A 22,239-nucleotide genomic window follows, 5' to 3' on the forward strand; every position below is an offset into this window, starting at 1 on the left:
GCCTACAGATTGGGAAAGGATCTCCACCAACGCTATATGTGACAGAGGGCTAATTTCCAGAATATAAAAAGAACTCAAGAAGTTAAACAGCAGCAAATCAAGTAATTCAACTAAAAATGTTGTTCAGAGCTAAACAGAGAAATCTTAACAGAGGAATATCGAATGGCAGAGAAACACTTAAAGAAATGCTCAACATCCTTAGTCATCAGGGAAATACAAATCAAAACAATCCTGAGATTTCACCTTACACCCATTAGAATGGCTAAGATCAAAAACTCAAGTGACAACACATGCTGGAGAGGATGCGGAGAAAAGGGAACCCTCCTTCACTGCTGGTGGGAATGTAAACTTTTACAACCTCTTTGAAAATCAATCTGGTACTTTCTCAGACAATTAGGAATAGCGCTACCTCAAGATCCAGCTATACCACCCCTAGGCATATATCCAAAAGATGCTCAAGAATACAAGGACATTTGCTTAACCATATTTTAGCAGCTTTAATTGTAATAGCCAGAATCTGGAAACAACACAGATGTGCCTCAGTTGAAAATGGATACAGAAATTGTGGTACATTTACACAAAGGAATACCAGTCAGCAATTAAAATCAAGGAAATCATGAAATTTGCAAATGGTAGGATCTAGAAAACATCATCCTGAGTGAGGTATCCAGAAGCAGAAAGACACACATGGTATATGCTCACTTATAAGTGGATATTAGACATATAATATAGGATAATCATACTAAAATCTGTATACCTAAAGAAGCTACTCAAGAAGGAGGACCCTGGGTAAGATGCTCAATATTTATTTAGAAAGGAAAATGGGATGGACAGAAAACAGGGAACAGGACAGGAGCCTACCATAGACAGCCTCTGAAAGACTCTACCCTGCAGGGTATTAAAGCAGAGGTTGAGACTCATAGCCAGACTTTGGGCAGATTGCAGGGAATCTTATGAAAGAAGGGGGAGATAGAAAGACCTGGAGGGAACAGGAGCTCCACAAGGAGAGCAACAGAACCAAAACATCTGGGTACAGGGATCTTTTCTGAGACTGGTACTCAAACAAGGGCCATGCATGGAGATAACCTAGAACCCCTGTTCAGATGTAGCCCATGGCAGTTCAGTGTCCAAGTGGGTTCTCCAGGAAATAGAAACAGGGACTGTTTCTGACATGAACTCATGGGCTGTCTCTTTGACCACCTCCACCTGAAGGGGTAGCAGCCTTCCCAGGCCACAGAGGAAGACAATGAAGCCAGTCCTGATGGGACCTGATAGACTAGGGTCAGATGGAAGGGGAGGACCTCCCCTATCATTGGACTGGGGGAAGGGCATAGGAGAAGAAGAGGAGGGGAGGGTGGGATTAGGAGGGGGCTGGGTAAGGGAGCTACAGTTGGGATAGAAAGTGAATAAACTAGAATTAATAAAAATAAAATAAAAATTAATAAAACATGTTTTTTAAAAAAAACTAACCAGCTCAGATGTTCCACAACGCTGAAATCCAAATTTTACACATAGTATAGTCTAAAGAGAGTTCCTCGTTGTACTTTTATACTAGCTTCTAGTAGGAGATACCAAGCTATGAATGCCTTCTGCACCTTGAAAACTCAGCAACCTCTCTGAAAGGCCTCCAGGAGATAGCAGCTTTTTTCTTTCTTTTTTTCTTTCTTTTTTTCTTTCTTTTTTTCTTTCTTTCTTTCTTTCTTTCTTTCTTTCTTTCTTTCTTTCTTTTTTCTTTTTGCCATTATAGTAACAAGATCTTGACGACTAAAGATGTGTTCACAGATTTGTGAAAAGAGTTCTAACAAATGTTAAGAAATCAGAGAGGTGGGCCTGTATGGAAACTAGCTTGTTTCTGAGACCAAGCATTGTAATAGAGTACAAAGGAAAACCAATTCAAAACACAACCAGTTTAAGATCAGTATCAGCGTCCATGGATTATAGCATAGTTGTCCGGTACATTATGGCTAATGTTCACTTATTAGTGAGTATATACCATGTGTGTGTATTTCTGGGCCTGGATTACCTCATTCAGTATAATCTTTTCTACCTCCATCCATTTGCATGCAAATTGCATGATGTCATTTTTTTTTTTTAGTAGCTGAGTACTATTCCATTGTGTAAATCTGCCATATTTTCTTTATCAACTCTTTAGTTGAGGGGCATCAAGGTTCTTTCCAGATTCTGGTTACTATGAATACAGCTGCCCTGACCATAGTTGAACAAGTGCTGTGTTGTATGGTAGAACATCATTTGAGTATATGCCTTAGAGTGGTATAGCTGGGTCTTCAGGTAGACCTAGTCCCACTTTTCTGTGAAACCTCCAGATCAATTTCCAAAGTGGTTGTACAAGTTTTGCACTCCCACCAGCAATGGAGGAGAGTTCTCCTTTCTCCACATCCTCTCCAGCATGTGCTGTCACTTGAGTTTTTTATTCTAATCATTCTGATGGGTGTAAGATGGAATCTCAGAGTCATTTTAATAAGAAAATTGAAATGAAAAACTAAAGTTAAGAATAAACTGTTTTCAGACAGTTTATTATTATTATTATTATTATTATTATTAAAAGGAAGATATTGTAGTGTAAAGCCAATATCATAGAATTATTTGAAAGTGTTATGAGAACATATGGAAGAAAAGGGAAAACACAGGTGAAAAAGTAAGGCCTTCAGGCATAGGATAAATAAGCACTAGAAACCTGACATAATACAATGGCGATGATAAATAACAACACAATGCATGCTTGAGCATTGATAAGAGGATAGATCTCCAGCAATTCTACTTTAGTTGATGGATTTATTAATCTGATTGATTGTGCAACTGTTTCATTCATACCCTAAAATATCACAGTGTATACACTCACAAGCACATGGACTTTTTCTTAACTACACCTCTATTGATCTGGAAAAACTTTTTAAAAAATTCTATCTATTTTAAAAGATAGAAATATTCTTACTCATCTTTTTTTTTCTGAACTTAGTGTAGTTCACCATGAGAGATGAACTATGACAGAGGATGAGGAAAAGATTTGATGCTGGAGAAAAGATGGTTGAAGTATTTAAGGACACCCTTCCATGATCAGGAAGTGCATATAAAACCTTAAAATCAAATAGCTTAATCAAAAGCAACATTGCTGTTATTTGTTATTTTAAAAATTCATTTGATCAAGAGGAAATGATATCAACTTCTTAGAACTGACTTAATGAAGATCAATGGCATAAACTTGTCAAAGGACAAGAGGATTGGAAGCATCAGGCCCAGGGTCGGGGCATGAGTAGTTGAAGACCACAGTCAGAGCACTGGTCTGAAAATATATTAAAAATCTAGTTACTCCATCATTTCATGTCACTGGGCTGTCTTCTGTCCAGGGAAAAGCTTGAAAGCCCATTTGTTTGTTTGTAAGCTAAAGGTAATTTGTTAATTAGAAGACATAAAATAGAGTAGACATCACACAGAAAGTGGGGAGAGTACTGAATTAACTACATAAAGGTGAATGTGGAACATTTCAAACCCAACTTTAGCTTTGCTTCTCAGATCTTGAATGTTCTTGGCCAAGAGGATTCACATGTAAGAGATCTGGCCAGCTCCAAAGGGAAAGCCAACACATGCTAACAATGGTAGTTATTCAATAAAACCATTCTTCATGCTTGATATTGATTTTCAAATTTTGCAAGCCAAACTAATCTGTTAACAAACCAATGTTTGTATTATCAGAAATCAACAGAAAGCTTATAGCATTAAAGACAGAAAACAACCTAGCAAAGCAAAGAAAAATGTCTAGAAAATGAGATAACAATCAAGAAGAAATACTCAAAAAAGAACATATAAAAACATATAATCAACACTTAAAACTTAAAGGTATAATGATAGAAAATATGCAATTTTTGTACAGAGTTAGACATTGAAGGATTGAATGCCTATTTTTAAAGTAGAGTAAAAAGACAGAAAATGGAAGGCAAATTATAAGAGAATCAGAAAATAAGCTCAGGAAGTCAAACAGCTAAGTCACAAAAGTACAAGGAAAATAATTAAGATCCTGATGAACCAGCCTGCCTCCATCTTAAGCTTAAAAACCATCTTATAGTAAAGACAAACTAGATTCACTCCTGTTTATGATTAAATCTGTTTCTCAAGGATTGGGCTATGCCCACTTGTAGCCTTTACTACAAATGGCTCTGTACTGCCTGCTCTAGGAAACAGCAACCATGCCTTTCTTTTGAAAAGTTATTATGGTTACTTGTTGTTATGAATACCTTATAACCACCTGGTCTTACAGAATGGTCTGAATGATCTGTATGCAGATGTTAATTGCTTTCCACCTACCCTTTTCCCCAGAAATTCTTACTGTTCTACAGCAAACCCTCATGTAACCAAAGTGATGCTGTGTAACTTTGCCTCCAAATTATCTCTGATTAGCCAATAAAGAAGTACCTAAGGTTGGGCAGGGTAAAAAAAGAGGTAGGTAGGGCTTAGGTTCAATGACTTGGAGGACAGAAGGATGATGGGAGGGGGAAAAGGAAAGAAGAGGAGGAAAATGTGATACCTCCCCAATGGTTAGCTGGGAGGAGCTTGCTCTGAGGATTGGTGCTGGAGAGAAGGCTAATAGATGAAAAACATGTGCAAGTATTTATGGGATTATGCATGGGAAGTATATCAGATAGGAATAATTCAATCAAATGGCATGGAATTTGGGGCTGGGAGTTAACAAGTTAGCTTAGGGAGGTTATACCGGCCCAGCCTCAGAGTTCAAAGCATATTAAAAAATCTAACAGGTGTCTGTGTCTTTTATTGATATGATAGCAGGTTAAATAGTAACTGCCATAATAATTCTATGGATTAATAGTAAATATTAATAATCATTTTCCTTTTTTTGAGTTTGATGCATGGTATTTATTTATTTATTTTTGTTTGTTTGTTTTTTAATTTTTACTTTTTTCTTATTAGTTACATTTTATTAACTCTGTATCCCAGCTGTATCCCACTCCCTCATTCCCTCCCAATCCCACCCTCTCTCCCTCATCTACACCCTGCCCCTTTCCAAGTCCACTGATGGGGGGGACCTCCTCCCCATTCATCTGACCCTGTTTTATCAGGTCTGCAAAGTCCTCTTCTGTGGCCTAACAGGACTGCTCCTCCCTTGGGGGGTGGGAGGTCAAAGAGCCAGCCACTGAGTTCCTGTTAGAAATAGTCCTTGTTCCCCTTACTATGGGAAACCAATTGGTTACTGAGCTATCACGGGCTACATCCAAGCAGAGGTTCTAGGTTATATCCATACATGGTCCTTGGTTGAATGTCAGTCTCAGGAAAGACCCTGTGCCCAGATATATTTGGTCCTTGTGGAGCTCCTATCCTTTCCCCATCATACTAACTCCCCTTCTTTCATATGGTTCCCTGTACTCTGCCAAAGGTTTGGTTATGAGTCTTAGTGTCTGCTTTGAAACACTGCTAGGTAGAGTCTTTCAGATGCCTTCTGTGGTAGACTCCTGTCATACGTTCAATGCACATCCCATCTGTCTTTCTAAATGAGGATTGATCATCTTACCCCGTGTCCGCTCTCTTGATTATCATTTTTAGGTGTATAGATTTCATTATGTTTATCATATCTTATAGGTCTATATAAGCAAGTACATACCGTGTTTGTCTTTCTCCTTCTGGGATATTTCACTCAGAATGACCTTTTCTAGATCCCACCATTTGCCTGCAAATTTCAAGATTTCCTCCTTTTTGATTGCTGAGTAGTATTCCATTGTGTAAAAATACCACAATTTCTGTATCCATTCCTCAGTTGATGGGCATCTGGGTTGTTTCCAGGTTCTGGCTATTACAAATAAAGCTGCTATAAACATGGTTGTAATAATCATTTTCTACAACAACCTTGCAATTATGTCTTTGTTTCAAATGTTGTAATGACCATCTTGCAACCCTACCTTTGTTTCAAAAGATTGTTATGATTTCCTTGTTATGACTACCTTGTTGTGTTCTATTTCTGTAAACCACCTATTTTGCACACAAAACCCCCCTTTTAGAGACATCCTACTGCTGAGTTATAAATGCTGACTTATTTTGCATAGTTAAGGCTGACTTCTGGAACCCTGCCTTAGGGCAAGGCAGCCAATGTATACAAATACTAAAAGTTTTCTTTAATTAACTGCTTCTTTAATTAATTTGGCCATTGTGATTTGGGTAGGTTGTCTTTCTCCTCCAATTTTCGGGATTAACAATCCTCAATTAAATCATTGCATATATGTTCTCACATGGAAGAATATGAGTCTCCACATGAAGACCCAAGAAAGCTGTGCTGAGCAGTTTCTGAAAGTATACTCACCAATAGCCATGGCAGTTTAAGATTGCTGGATGTGGTAGATCAGAGGAAAGGAAGAAAAGAAAGAGTCATAACAAAAGTGCAGAGTATCAACAGTCATTATTTTACAATTTAACAACAATAAAACCAAAACAAAAATATGAATACTGTCTTATAAATGAAAATCACTAGTTGTTTAAAATTCTATACCTAGCCAAACTGTCTCTTTACCCACAAGGGTATACGAAAGACATTTGGTCTTAATAAATGAACCGTTCATTTTTCCTTCTAAAAAGGTCATCAACAGGTAACACTTCATCTAAATCAAAGATAAAAGACTATACCAGGAATACAGAATATCACATGTATTAAATGAGAGAAGGCATTTGGTGGAATGATGGTGAAGAAATGTCAAGATGAAGTATTGTCAGGTCAGAACGGAACCCCAAAATGGCGGTCTTGGATCACCTACAGCTGGGCTATAGAAGGACTGTTGTAGGAAAGGCAAAAGCTCACAGGTAACATTTCTCAGAAACCTGTGAAACAGTTTCTACCTTCCAGAAGAGCCACTTCCCTTGGAGTATACCTGCAGCCGAGTGAGGAAGCCCTCCAGATGCCTCCAGTCGCCATTCTCAGGTACCTGCCCTGCATTCAATGTCCAGGATGGCCTCCTGCCTTTCTCAGCTTCTCCTTCACCACCAGCTTCCAGACTACTCCAGTTCTCTGGTTCCCATCCCTTCAGCTGCTTATCCTCCTTATAACCCCCATGAATTTTCTAGGACTGCTTTTCTAGAGTTGGCCATGGCAACCTTTTTCTCTCTGCTCTGGACTTGTTCAGATGCCTCTGGCTGTAGGTACAATAAAACCTTGCCCCTAATTATGGAGCAGCCATTTGCCCTCACTTACAAGTCTATATATGATCTGAGAAAAATTAAAAAACAAAAAACAAAACAAAACAAAAAACCTAACTCAGAATAAAAAGGTGACTTATCACACAGTCACACTGGAGACCTGCTCTGACCAAAATGCCTGCCACCCTAGGTAAATCATAGATGGAGTCCTGTCTGCACTGTTGTCTTGGCAAACAAGCCAATGGCATTTTGCTTTTTCTCCATCAGTTACTCCATGAGAGCTGCTACCTGACTCAGCTGAGAGTATTGACTTCAGCTGTAAAATATGTGCTGTTTCTCCAAGCTTAAGAGCTGGGAGTGGGTCCAACTGAGCATGCTATCCTGAGCACAGTCCTGCTGGGCTTCCAGCTGGGCCACTGCTGGGAACATTTGCTGATGTGGCTCACTTGTTTCACACATGCTTATCTACTTACAGTCTTCAAAGTCTTAAAAACTACAGAAAAATAAAATGGAGCAGAGAGAGAGAGAGAAGAGATAAATATTTAAAAGGTATAGTTTAGAAAATGATCCTTACTTAATAAATGTATCTGTAATTTGTTGTAATCCATACAACCAAGTTAAGACAGTTATTATTTATTATGACCAGAGACAAACGGTCTTGAAGTAAATGCTGGGTTTGTTTGCTTTTTTTATGTGGATCACATGTTCTGTTAAGTGCTGCAGAATTATCCAAGAACTAACAAGAAGAAATAAAGGCTAAAGTCAAACTATAAGAAATACCTCACTAATGAGGAGAGAATTAACTTCATATATGAAAATAAAACATGAAGAAACATCTCCACAAACAAAGGTAAAAATGAGAAAAAGGTTCCTAGATAAAGAGAACAACAGAACCAAAATACCTGGGCCCAGGGGAGGCCTGCAGAAACAGATTCTCCAACTAAGGACCATGCATGGAGCAAACCTAGACCCCTTGTTCAATGGAAGTCCATAGGCTGCTCTGTTTCCAAGTAGGTTCCCTAGTAAGGGCAGCAGGGTCTGACATGAACTCAGTGGCTGGCCTCCACTGTTTGCCTCCCCCTGGGGTTGGGGGGGTAGCTTTGCCAAGCCACAGAGGAAGATGATGCAGCCAGCCTTGATGAGACCTGATAAGCTAGGATCAGAAAGAAGGGGAGGAGGTCCTCCCCTATCAGAGGACTAGGGAAAGGGCATAGTTGGAGAAGAGGGAGGAAGGGTGAGACTGAGAGGATAGGAGGAAGGGGGATGCAGCAGGGATACAAAGTGAATAAATTGTAATAAATAAATATATAAATAAAGTTAAATTTAAAACAACAACAACAAAATTGGTGACCCAAACACATAGCAAAAGTTCTTGGGGAAAAAAGACAGAAGAAAAGATAAAAGCATTCGTTAAAAATAAATAAATAAATAAATAAATAAATAAATAAATAAATAAAGCAAGACTTTCTTAGAACACCGAAACCAAAGATTCACTCACTAATTAAAAGAGATAAAACCTAGAAAATGTTGCTATATTAAAAAATTACAAAGAAGCTATATTGAAATACTTATATTACCCAATCCTTTCTTCTCATAAAGAAATGATGGGAGCTTATTCATACCTAGCAAAGGGCTAAATTTTAATCAGGGTTTATGAACCTCTGAAGCTGGGCTCCTCTACTGTGTGCTAATAGCATAAGTATGTAAAACTTGAAAGACAAAGTGTTGACCGTTTATGAAGCATTCTCATAAAACCAAACAAAAGAAAATATCACATTATAAAATCAACTGATAAGGACATTAAAAAGTGATTAATAAAACATTAATTGTAAATGAAGTAGTAAAGCATTTATCATATTTAATAATACTTACAAATTAAAAGAAGATGAAAGTGGCAAACATTCATAGAATGATAAATCTCAATGTTGACAAGTACTTATATGATATAATGTAATATAATATATTGCTTATAATATATAGGTATATGGGTCCTTATAATATATAGGGTATATATAGGAACTTATATAGGTATATATATATTAGAGAGAGAGATAGAGAGGTACTTATAATATATAGGTATTCAAATTGCCTGCTGATGATTAAGTAACATTTGTGACTTTATAACTTAGATCAAGAGGTGTTTATTTAGACATGCATAAAAGTAATAAATGCTTTATGAGCTCCTTATCATTTTTATCTTACCAGTACATCTTTTATTCATTTAAAATATCCTCAAATAATACAAAGTTGTTTTGTAATTATTAGCATCATTATCAATTACAATTTAAATCAGTTGACTTACTAATTCCCTCACTACAAATATAGTTAAGCAAATGCTAACCAATTGTATATATCAGCATTCACACAACATTACTAATACTTAGAAAAACTTTAAAGAGTTCTGAAAAGAATACAAGGTGATTAAATAAATATGTTCAAAGAAACAAGAAGAAATCATAGCATAAATAAGAAAGAGGGTTACAAATGAGTATTATAGTGGGAATAAGGTACATAAAAATCCTTCATGTTTTTCTTTCTCCACAGATCACAATATTTTATTTTCTGTTACGTAACATTATTTTGACCACTGTCAGTCTCTTCCAGAAAGACCATATATATATATATATATATATATGACCTGAACAATGGTGACATCAATAACCATGATAACAGACAACAATAACCATGATAACAGACAAGGAGAGAAAACTCACAGGGTCCTAGCCACAAAGAACAGCAGGCAACTAATGACTGCTGAGACAGGAAGAATTAGCTTTTCCCAGGGATGAATCTCCAACAAGGTTACCCAATATAACCTACTCAGCATGAAACCATATAAACACAAACAACAACCATAGACTCATTAGATTGTGTTAGAGTGTGTGCACACTCACACACATCCACCCATACCCACACACCAGTACTAATAATCAAAGAAAAAGAAGCTATCAATTTGAGGTGGGGAAAGGTAGAAGGTAGGGACTTAAGGGAGAGGAGAGGTAATGGGGGAATGATAACATTTATCATGAGATGTACATATAAAAATATCAAACTTGACACATACCCAAACTTTGGGCAGAGTGCATGAAATCTTATGAAAGAAGTGGGAGACAGTAAGACCTGGAGAGGACAGGAGCTTCACAAGGAGAGCAACAGAACCAAAATTTCTGGACACAGGGGTTGTCTCTGAAACTGATACTCCAGCCAAGGACCACTCATGGAGATGTCCTGAAATGCCTGCACAGAGGTAGCCTGTGGCAGTTCAGTATCCAAGTGGCCTCCATAGTAATGGGGACAGGGACTGTCTCTGACATGAAATGATTGGCCTGCTCTTTGATCACCTCCCCTGGAGGAGGGAACAGCCTTACTAGGCCACGGAGGAAGACAATGCAGCCACTCCTGATGAAACCTGATAGACTAGGATCAGAGGGAAGGGGAGGAGGACCTCCCTTATCATTGGACTGGGAGAGGGACACTGGTGGGGAAGAGAGAAGGTGAGACTAGGGCAGGGGGAGGGAGGTACAGGAGGGATACAAATGAATAAACTTAAATTAATAAAAATAATAAAAACAAAAAATATCAAACTTGAAAAGCATATAAATTAGAAAGTATGCAGTAACTATGACCAAATTTTAAATGTTGTAGGTTCTCAAACAAATCAATAAAATGATTGAAGGGTGGGTCATATAGCTCAGAGGCCCAGCACTCGCCTTACAAGGCCTACTGTTCAGTCTCTAGTTTTAACACTAAACTGACAAAGGAATTGGTGAAGAACCCAAATAATAGAAAATGGAAACAATTCTAAAATTAACTTTATCTATCCATTGGTACTCAAAAGCATAAATTATATGAATTAATCACTATATATAGACCTCATTTAATACATATACTTGAAATTAGTAATTTATATTTTTAGAAGATAGAAAGTTTTATATGCCTTTATGATGAGGCAGAGTATAGTTTTAGACTGTATTTATAAATATTTTTGTGACAAAGCTTCGTCATTTTTTTTTAAGCTTTACTCATCTGTATTCTTTCTATATGACAAAAAGCTAGGAGTCTTTGATAGTAGATTTCCCACAATCCTGTGCTAGTTGGCTTCAGTTAGATTCAACATTTGAAACTCAGCATCTCTAAAAATATGCACATGTCTTTCTTAGAATATGGTGCAAAGAGTACAGTTTTGTGTTTTAATTTTAATTTATATTCATTTTAAATTTGATATCATTCCTTTATATATATATATCTTATATACCTTATATAAGATATATATCTATAAGATATATATATCTTATATACATAGGTATGTACATATATATACCTTATATAAGATATATATATCTATAAGATATATATATCTTATATATATAAGATAAAAAACTTATAGATAGATATATCTATAAGATACATATATCTTATATACATAAGGTATATCTATAATATATATCTTATATATATATATACATATATATATCTTAAATTAAAATTTTATCATTCCCTCTCTTTTCCCTAGTCCCCCTCCAAAGTCCCCTCCTTCCACCTTTCACCACCTAGCTTAAAAATTAATAGTTTCTTTTCCTTCATTATTTTTGGTGTGTGTGTATGTGTGTGTGTGCGTGTATAAATACAACCTGATGAAGCTATTCTTGTTATTTGTGTTTACATGGTTTCACACTGACCACTTTGTTTTGGGATGGTCCTATGAATGTGTCCCGAAACATAGCTACACTCATTATTTTTAAGATGGTCCCAGCCAATGACTAAGTAACAGAAGTACTACAAGTTGGTTGCTCTTTATGGAACTTTAAAAATGCACCTGTCTTTGCTAATGAACTCCAGTTGTCATGGACAAGACTGTGCTGAATGGTGAGGGTCTTTCCTGTGGACTTTCCCTTTCTTTCTTGCACAGGAATTTGATTGCCTCTCTATGTTTTGCATGTTTCTTCCCTAGACCTGTACCCCATAAATGTTTTTCTTCAGGTTTTTCTGCTGTACCTTGATTCTGTCTTGGGTTTCAAAAGAATAATGAAAGCCCTATTTATCTTCATGTTTCTAGACTCTTAAGTATTAGGGTGAGAAGCATGCCTGCTCAGGGCTGTGACGATACCATCAGAGAGGGACACTGCTATATTTTCCTAAATACCCTTCTCAGGAAGTTCATACAATGAGATCCTAACAGAGGTCAATCTCAAACCAAAATGTTTCAGACACTTACTCCACCTTGTAAGTTCTAGTAATAGGATTGCATTTGTGCAATATTAAAAAAATAGACTCAACAGCATTCAATTATTAGGGGACACCCTTAGGAGGAATTATCGTCAGAAAAATGTATAAGGAGCTTTGAGGAGCCCATAGTTGCCTGCTTCTTGTTAATGTTCTAACCACATTTGTTTGCTTCATATTTATATTTTAGTATGTACATGTGTGTTTTATGCCTTAATGTGTAAATGTGAGATGTTCTAAGAATAATTTTAAATTCATGGATGTGTTACTTCAGAAAAAATTGCAAATCTAAAGTGTTTAAATGACAGCTGAGAAATTGAGAGATATGTATGACTAAACAAATAAACATGGTATACTCTCAAATACATATAACTGTCAACCAATCAAACCATCTGAAAATATACCCAAATGTTATTTAAATAAATGTTATATAAAGAGTTACAGGTTTCTTGACTTCTCTTCTTAGTGTGTTTCCCTTGTTTCTCAATCATATATATTGCTTGATAATTCAATAATATACTTAAAATCTGTCTCTAAGACTCTAGAGTCAGTCTACATACTGATTATTTTCTTTCTCCCAAAATATAATCCAATTGTTTTAATCATCAAAGTTGTTCAAACTCTCTGAGATACAGAGCAGTGTTCTTAAGTTTTCAGAATGTCATAGGCAGCTGCAAACTGGCCCAAGATAAGTTAGAAACATTTTATCCAGATTGAATGGAGCCATGTTCATCCTAAGAAAACTGTCATTTTGAGCATGCCCTCAAAACATCTTCCCCTAGGCTGTCTTCCAGACTGACTGCATCCACAAGGGCTGTGGTCTCTGAGATCCAGCAACGACCACTGGCTCATGAAGTCTCCAGTGGTTGTTTCTGCAGCACTATGGAGGCTTCTCAACTGCATGGGTTTTATGTCCCTCTCCTATACAGATCCAACATCAAGTCTTCCAGCTCATCCATTTTGAATCTATGTGTCCGGAAATTTTACCTTTATAGCACTTCAATATCATGTGTAATTAACATTACCTATACGACTTTCTGAAATACAATATCAGTGTTTTTCTGCCTGGATACACTATGAGCTCTATTTAGGAAAAGATTCTGTCAATTTTGCTCAATTATGAATCACTGGAACTTGACCTAAAGCCCAGCATTTAACAGAAACACAATGTATATTCTGTCTCCTGAGACATTGTATGAATTAATGAATGACCTATTCAATAAAGAAGATATAGGAAGATGGAAAGATATCCCATGCTCATGGATCTGTAGGACTAACATAATGAAAATGGCCATCCTGCCAAAAGGAATCTACAGATTCAATGTAATTCCCATCAAAATGCCAACACAATTCTTTACAAACCTTGAAAGAAAAATTCTGAACTTCATATGGAGGAACAAAAGCTCAGAATTTCCCAAACAATCCTGCACAACAACAGATCATCTGGCGGTATCTCCATCCCTGATCTGAAGCTGTACTACAAAGCAAGAGTAATAAAAACTCATGGCATTGGCATAGAAACAGAAAGGTAAACCAATGGAACCAAATAGAAGATGCAGAAATAAATCCACACACCTATCAATACTTGATTTTTGACAAAGAAGCCAAAACCATTCAAAGGAAAAAAGACAGCATCTTCAACAAATCATGCTGGTCCAACTGGATGTCTACATGCAGAAAAATGCAAATGAGCCATATTTATCACCCTGCACAAAACTAAAGTCCAAGTGGATCAAAGATCTCAACATAAAACCAGACACAATACATCTGTTAGAAGAAAAAGTGGGGAAGACCCTAGAACTCATTGGCACAGGAGACAACTTCCTGAACAGAATACCAACAGCACAGGCTCTAAGAGCAACAATCAATAAATGGGACCTCATGAAACGCAAAAGCTTTTTTAAAGCAAAGGACATTGTCATCAGAACAAGACGACAGCCTACAGACTGGGAAAGGATGTTCACAAACCCTATATCTGACAGAGGGCTAATATCCAGAATATGTAAATAATTCAAGAGGTTAAACAGCAACAAACCAAATAATCCAATTAAAAAATAGGGTACAGTGCTAAACAGAGAATTCTCTGTAGAGGAATATATAGTGGCAGAGAAACACTTAAAGAAATGTTCAACATCCTTAGTCATCAGAGAGATGCAATCAAAACAACCCTGAAATTTCAACTTACACCCATCAGAATGGCCAAGATGAAAAACTCAAGTGACAACACTTGCTGGAGAGGTTGTGGAGAAAGGGAAACCCTACTCCATTGCTGGTGTAGGGAATGTAAACTTGTACAACCACTCTGGAAATCAATCTGGTGCTTTCTTAGATAATCAGAAATAGCACTTCCTCAAGATCCAGCTATACCACTCCTAGGCATATATCCAAAATATGCTCAAGTACACAACAAGGACATTTGCTCAATCATGTTCATAACAGCTTTATTTGTAATAGCCAGAACCTGGAAAAAACGCAGATGTCCCTCAGTTGAGGAATGGATACAGAAATTGTAGTGTATAATGGAATACTCCTCAGCAGTTAAAAACAAGGAAATCATGAAATTTGCAGGCAAATGGTGGGACCTATAAAAGATTATCCTGAGTGAGGTATCCCAGATGCAGAAAGACACACATGGTATATACTTACTTATAAGTGGATACTAGACCTAAAAGATAGAATAAACATAATGAAATCTATACACCTAAAGAAGGTAAACAAGAAGGAGGACCCAGGGTTAGATGGTCAGTCCTCACTTAGAACGATAAATGGGATGGACATTGTAAGTAGGAGAAAACAAGAAATAGGACAGGAGCCTATCGCAGAGGGCCTCTGAAAGACTCTACTTAGCAGTGTATCAAAAAAGATGCTGAGATTCATGACCAAACCTTGGGCAGAGTACAGGGAATCATATGAAAGAAGAGGGAGTTAGTACAACCTGGAGAGAACAGGAGCTCCAAAAGGACCAAATATATCTGGGCACAGGGGTCTTTTCTGAGAATGATTCTCCAACCAAGGACCATACATGGATATAACCTAGAACCCCTGCTCAGATGTAGCCCATGGCAGCTCAGTATTCAAGTGGGTTCCTTAGTAAGGGGAACAGGGACTGTCTCTGACATGAACTCAGTGGCTGGCTCTTGGACCTCCCCCTACACACGAGGGAGGAGCAGCCTTGCTAGGCCACAGAGGGGGACATTGCAGCCAGTCCTGATGAGACCTGATTAGTTAGGGTCAGATGGAAGGGGAAGAGGACCGCCCCTATCAGTGGACTTATAGAGGGGCAGGGAGGAAATGAGGGATGGAGGGTGGGATTGGGAGGGAATGAAGGAGGAGGCTACAGCTGGGATACAAAGTGAATAAACTATAATTAATAAAAAAAATAAAATTTAATTAAAAAATAAACCAAAAAGCAGTTTAAGACTACTCTTAAACTTTCTAACAATTGTTATCTTACCTAACAATTAAAATCTTTAGTATTTTAAGTTAAATATTCTTAGGAAAAAGTAAATTCCATCAAGAGTTCTAACTGAGATTATTAAGTATATTGAGTTACAATGAGAATAGCATGTATCTAACCTTAGTTAACAAACTAATTTAATATTTAGGTTGATTTTTTTTCTCCTCTGTATAATTCTCACAGTGCGTATCCCAGGGTGGGGGATAAGAAAAAAGGGGAAGGGAGATGTTTTCCAACTTAAACACTTAGTGGTGATTTTTTTCTCCTTAGATTTAGTTGGAATGTGGTGGGAAGACAAAGAAAAGACAAGAAACATATTAGCTTTCTAAGATTAATGGCTATATTTTTTCTTTTGGGAACTTGGAGACCTAACCTAAACTGTTTCCTCTCTGATCCCCAATATCTGAAGCTGGGCCTAATGTAATTGCTTCCATGGGGGAAATACTGCTTACATTTTCTGACTGGCTGTCACAATGTTCTTGGCTAATCCCCCTCGAAATGCCCAGTTCAATATAATTGTAAGAATTCAGGGCAGAATCTTTCTGAGGCAGTGTGAGATGTTAACTTATTTGTCTCTCTGTGAAGGACTGCTAATTCCCGAAGCACAAAAGTTTGTTAGGCAGCTGACGAGTGTCTCTGATTATTAGATACTTGCTTCCCAAGGTACAGATGCTGTGGAGTGTCCCTGCGTCCTATCACGGAGAGGGGATGGCATGATTCTCCATTCGGATGCTCCTGAGAGCAGAATTGATTGAATTAGTATACTGCTTCAGCTATTTGTTGAGTTTATCATTTCACAGTGTGCCTCTGTCTCTCCCGAAATGGCCTATTCACAGTTCTCTTCCTTGCATTCTGTTGTATGCACTTTCTCCTTGTCTCCAAGAATGCTTGGAAGGATTTACACATTTGGCCCTTTTGCCTGGAAAATTCTTTTCTCTTGATATCTTCCTGCTAGAAATGTGGAGTTATCCCCAAAGGCCTAATTTAACATATAACCCCCCCTCAGCACTTTCTATCCTCCTTCTTCCTTTATGCTGTCTCCACAGCATTTATACCATAAAACACACATTTTATTTCTTTTTCTTTTTATCTATTTTCCTACTTCAGAGGTAAAAGCTCCATAAGACAAAAAATATTTTATCTCTTTTATGTACTACTATATTCTCTGTCTTGATGCAGGTACTCAAAAAGTATTGAGTAAACAAACAACTTTTCCATTACAAGTATCCGATATAAAATATTTCCACAAGATGACATTAGACTCGGTGAGTCCAGGAGTACGTATTCCCGCATCGGGAAGGTTTTTACCTGAGGAAACGGGCAGGCCTGCTAAACAAGAAACACCGATTACCACTCGATCAGCCTAGGCTCTTGATAGCTATTAATCAGCAAAAAGGGAGCTAAATACCAATGGGAAGATGATCGCTACAGCACTTGCTCTGAGAGCTGAAAGGAATATGTTTGGTGCAAAATGATCCATGGGGGTCACTTCTTGGTGCTCCTTTTCCCGCTCTATTTGTCAGTTATTGAGGGAGAGGTGCCAAAGTAAATAAGGCTCAGAATTCTCACTGAAACGTCAACCAAACATCACGGACAAGAATAAGGGCTGTGGGAGGAGATGGGGATCTGTGTCCTGGTGGTGAAATTTATAACTCCTTTCCATCTGTAATTCCTACGAACCACAACAATGGCCAGCAGGGCACCCTATGCCCAAGGAGAAATGATGACGTTCATATTTCAGGGATAAAAAGCAGCCACGTGTAGACATAAGGCTCATTCAATAGGAGGAAATTAGGAGGCACTATAAATTATCCATCTATCTGTGGCCAGTGAAGTCATGGACTCATTGTCCCATTCCCAAACCAGTGCAATGCCAACTCCAGCCTAAGTACCATCCTTATACCCATAGATACATGCAGTTCTCCCTGCGGCTCAAGGAAGTTTATGTTTGCAGCACAGAAAGACCATCACAGAAATCCAAAACTGTTCAAAATGTGGAGAACAATGGCTGTGGGGTGCCCATCCTTAGTTATTATATCTACAACACAACCCCTTCACTTAAGCCTCAGTGACAAAGATGAAAGAGAGGGACAAAAAGCTCTAAGAACCAGAGGACCAGTACTTCATCAATGAGAAGTGTCTTCTACACATGATGGGGAAGCTGCAACTGTGCAACTTCAATGATATGGCCGCCCTAACAAGACATGCATAATGAGACATGAGCTAACATGCTGATAGGAATGGAGAAAATCTCACAAGGATGCAGCAGCACCAATAGATCAAAAACTCCAGACAAGGACATTGGCTAAACCATGTCCATAGCAGCTTTATCTGTAATAGCCAGAAGTAGGAAACAATCCAGACATCCCTCATTTGAGGAATGGATACAGAAATTGTGATAAATTTACACAATGGAATACTACTCAGCAATTAAAATCAAGGAAATCATGAAATTTGCAGGCATCATCCAGAGTGAAGTATCCCAGAAGCAGAAAGACACATATGGTATATATTCACTTATAAGTGGATATTAGATATATAATATGGGATAATGATACTTAACTCTGTACACCTAAAGAAAGTAATCAAGAAAGAGGACCCTGGGTAACATGCTCAATCCTCATTCAGAAAGGCAAAGGGAATGGACATCAGAAGAGAGAGAAAACAGTCAACAGAACAGGACAGGAGCCTACCTCAGAGGGCCTCTGAAAGATTCTGCCCAGCAGGGTATCAAAGCAGATGCTGAGACTCGTAGCCAAAGTTTGGGAAGAATTCAGAGAATCTTATGAAAGACGAGGGAGATATAAAGACCTGGACAGGAGTTCCATAAGGAGAGCAACAGAACAAAAAAATCTGGGCCCAGGGATCTTTTCTGAGACTGGCACTCCAACCAAGGACCATGCATGGAGATAACCTAGAACCCCTGCACAGATGTAGCCCATGGCAGCTCAGTGTCCAAGAGGGTTCCCTAGTAAGGAATACAGGGCCTGTCTCTGACATGAACTCAGGGGCTAGCTGTTTGATCACCTTCTCCTGAGGGGGGAACAGCCTTATCAGGTCACAGTGGAAGACAATGCAGCCAGTCCTAATGAGACCTGATAGGTCAGAGGGAAGGGGCGGAGGGCCTACTCTATCAGTGAACCTGTGAGAGGCATGGGAGGAGATGAGGGAGGAGGGTGGAATTGGGAGGGAATGAGGGGGGGGCCTACAGCTGGTATTCAAAGTGAATAAACTGTAATTAATGGAAAAAACTACAGACAAGAACTACAGATGAAGAACTACAGTAGCTGCTGAAAGAGCTTCTCAGGGAACACACCCAATAGGCTATCAGTCTCAAGTCGGCATGTGTAAACACACACTTAGTAGGGTGTGTGCATGTGTGTGCATGTGTGTGTATGTGTGTGGGTGTTTCTGTGTGTGGGTCTGTAGAAAACAATAACAAGAATTAAAGAAGAGGTTGTGAAATTGAAAGGAAGTTGCAGGGCACAGGAGAATCTGAAAGGAGCAAAGAAAAGTGTAGAAAAGATGTAAATACAGTATTCACATAAAATCCTCAAAAAAACTTAAAAATTTAAATAAACAGTTTCATAAAACTGCAAATATATAGCTGAAGTTTTATATTATAAAACCCTCCTTCTGAAAAGGACTAACTGGCTAATTTATTTCACAAAGTAAATTAGAAAATTATATAAAATAGAAAACAGAAAATAAGAGTGAGAACATAAAAACATTAAATTACAAGAAAATTCTCTGGAAAAAATGATATTAGAGGCATACAATAAATGGAACTAAAGCCCATCAGTGGACTAAAGAATAACTTAGACAAAAGAAAATGAGAAAATGCAAAAAAAAAAAGATGGTTTTAAAGATCTGAATAAATATTCCAGAGTGTAGAATGGAAAGAATTGAGAAGTAGAAATGTAATGTAAAAACTGAACTACACAGAGAACAGTGTGTCAATGCTGTCATGAATGTAACACCTGACTAAAATTCCATCTCAGTGGTAGCAGATACCATTGATTTTGTGTACATAAGTAGTATTAATCCATAGACTCTACCCAGCCAAACAAGCCCCAGTAGTGAGGAATTTCCGCACTGGATATATTATTACTATCTGGAGCAAGACTGCCAGAATTGAATCCCATTTGCAATATTTTCTAATTAGTTTCTGACCTATACAGTGGTTATACCATAGTATGTATCTCCATAACTGTTACAAAGATTAGATGAGATGGTATCTAGATGTTCTTTAGTGCTATTGGGTTTCTAATATGTATTTTTATCTTGAGTATTCACCAAGGTGTTATTAACTAGAGACTGGTTTCTTACTGTCTTGTGAAAAAAAAAAAAGTAATTCAATCTGCCTGACTTGCCTAAATTTCATCAAGCCAAATGTCTACATATGAAGAGGGGACACCAAGTAGGAGAGTTACAGAAAGAATAGGATGCTCTATATACAAGAAAGTTATTCTGCTCCCCAAAGTGAAAATCTTGTTTTGCTTCAACTGAGCCAAAATTGGAAATGACCCTAGGTTCTCACCATATCATCTAGAATGCAAATGCCATCATTCCAGGGCCATATATATACCAAATATCTCCATGGTCTTAGCTTTATACAGGAAACAACCTCCAGGAAGTCCTGGTTTAACCGAGGAAAGTAATGCAAGTATTAAGCCTTACCAGTTAGTTATGCAAATGGAAGATCTACTCCAGTGACAGGTGAAGCCTTCAGCGGGGTAGCCTGGGAATTTTACAAAAGCACTGAAAACTCAGGAAAGGTCTAATGGCCAACATAGATGACTGTCACTGAAAAGGTGCAAATGAAATATCTGCCACATAAAGAAAAATTCATTTAAAGTACCTAAATAATAAAAAATAAATAAAGGCAGGAAAAAAATAGCAAAGACAAAACTGACCCTTTGAAAACTAGCAAATTGACTAACCTCTAGAAAAATAAAAAAATAAATAAATAAGTGAGAAATATGCAAGATTGAAGAAGAAACAAAGAGTAGGGAACCAAAAGATGAAGAGAAAATACTCAGAGCAAGTTTATCAGTGCAATTAGATTGGGAAACCATTCAGCCTTGTGTGACCAAATTGAGCCCAGGCATATTCTATGAACCAGGATTTTGCTCCTAGGAATGTTTCCTCCAAAAAACCTTGCCCATGTGCTCTGGAAAAAAAAAAAAAGGACAATAATGCTCCTAGAACCATCGTTGTTCAGAACAGGAAGAAAATAGAATGTGCCAAACGTCCATGTACAAGAGAATGAGTATGGAGTAAGTTCACGCAACGTGGGTCAATTGGGGAACTGATTTCCCCAGGGTTTTACGCCTTAAAGCACACCTTCCAAGTACTGCTGGGAAAAAAATAGCAAATTCACAATCAAATACTTACTGTATAATGCTGTCTACACAAATTAAGAAATAACCAAGCTAAGGAAAATGCCTTTAGAAATATTCATTCATGCTTACGTGAAGAGGTTATGGCTAAATATAAAGGAATCCTAAATGGAACATTTAGGACAATGATTATGGTAGTACACTAATGGAGACAGGAATGGGATGAAGTCAGTATGCGGACACACAGTTCAAGAGCATTCAAGAGGGCAGACTTCCCATCATGCTATTGAGCACATGAATTTATGCTAAATGACTGATATTTATATTGCCCTTATAGTTTTATATATGAAATAACTCAAGAGAAAAAGAATAAGTGGGGAAAAGAAGAAAACAAGGAAGAAGGAAAGGGAGACATGGGGAGAGAAATCACTCATAAAATATTTATGCAAGTAGGGGGGATGCAGAATGAATAAAGTGTAATTGATGAAAAATTTAAGAAAAAAGGGAAAAATAATTTAAGAACCTTAAATGACTTTCAAAATTGGAGGAAAACATGGAGTTAGTCAATTGGCATGGAGCACGTCTCGCCCCTGGGGGCAATGGTCTCCTGAACCTACTCAGACCTCGGACACCACCACTGCTAGTTCTAGAACTGACGCAGGATGTTCCAACGAGGGGTTAAGGCTTCTCATAATATTTCCTATAAGCCCACACCTGTTTGTCTATATCCCCCATTTTTATTCATTATTAGCCAGATAGAGCCAAGTAATTGTGGTAATGATACTTGCTTTTTTGCCCAATGCTGGAATGCTAGTAAAATTAGGTATGCCCTGGTTACTCGCATGCCTCACTGGGTGCCTGTGCCCATTGATGCCCCTCACGCTATGACTCTCTTCAGACAGAAAAGGGACCTTGGAACTACAGCCACCATTGTTACTACCATCTCATTGACGGCTGTTGGAGCTACCACCAGGGCATTAGCCATGAGTCATACTGGGCAGACTGCTCAGACCCTGAATAATCATTTAGCCAATGTAGCTCATGCCTTAGTTGTACATAAAGGAATTA

General features: G+C 37.8%; 1 protein-coding gene across 3 annotated transcripts in view; it reads right to left on the minus strand.

The window, feature by feature from the left end:
- Positions 1 to 22,239, minus strand: part of Tafa2 (TAFA chemokine like family member 2) — a 490,204-nt gene that overhangs the window by 141,118 nt on the left and 326,847 nt on the right. For 2 of the 3 annotated variants that reach the window (XR_009587114.1, XM_060370994.1), the window contains exons 2-3: positions 6,323 to 6,347; positions 5,630 to 5,815 (exon numbers count right to left, since the gene is read on the minus strand). The exons of the other annotated variant lie outside the window; for it this stretch is intronic. Coding sequence is in view for 1 of the 2 variants with exons in the window: in XM_060370994.1 (XP_060226977.1) it covers positions 5,630 to 5,815; positions 6,323 to 6,332 (196 nt within the window). In the remaining variant the exon portion in view is untranslated. The remainder of the gene's footprint in view (positions 1 to 5,629; positions 5,816 to 6,322; positions 6,348 to 22,239) is intronic. 3 annotated transcript variants of the gene reach the window in all.

This window comes from Meriones unguiculatus, chromosome 17, assembly GCF_030254825.1.
Source record: "Meriones unguiculatus strain TT.TT164.6M chromosome 17, Bangor_MerUng_6.1, whole genome shotgun sequence".
Lineage (NCBI taxonomy): Eukaryota > Metazoa > Chordata > Mammalia > Rodentia > Muridae > Meriones > Meriones unguiculatus.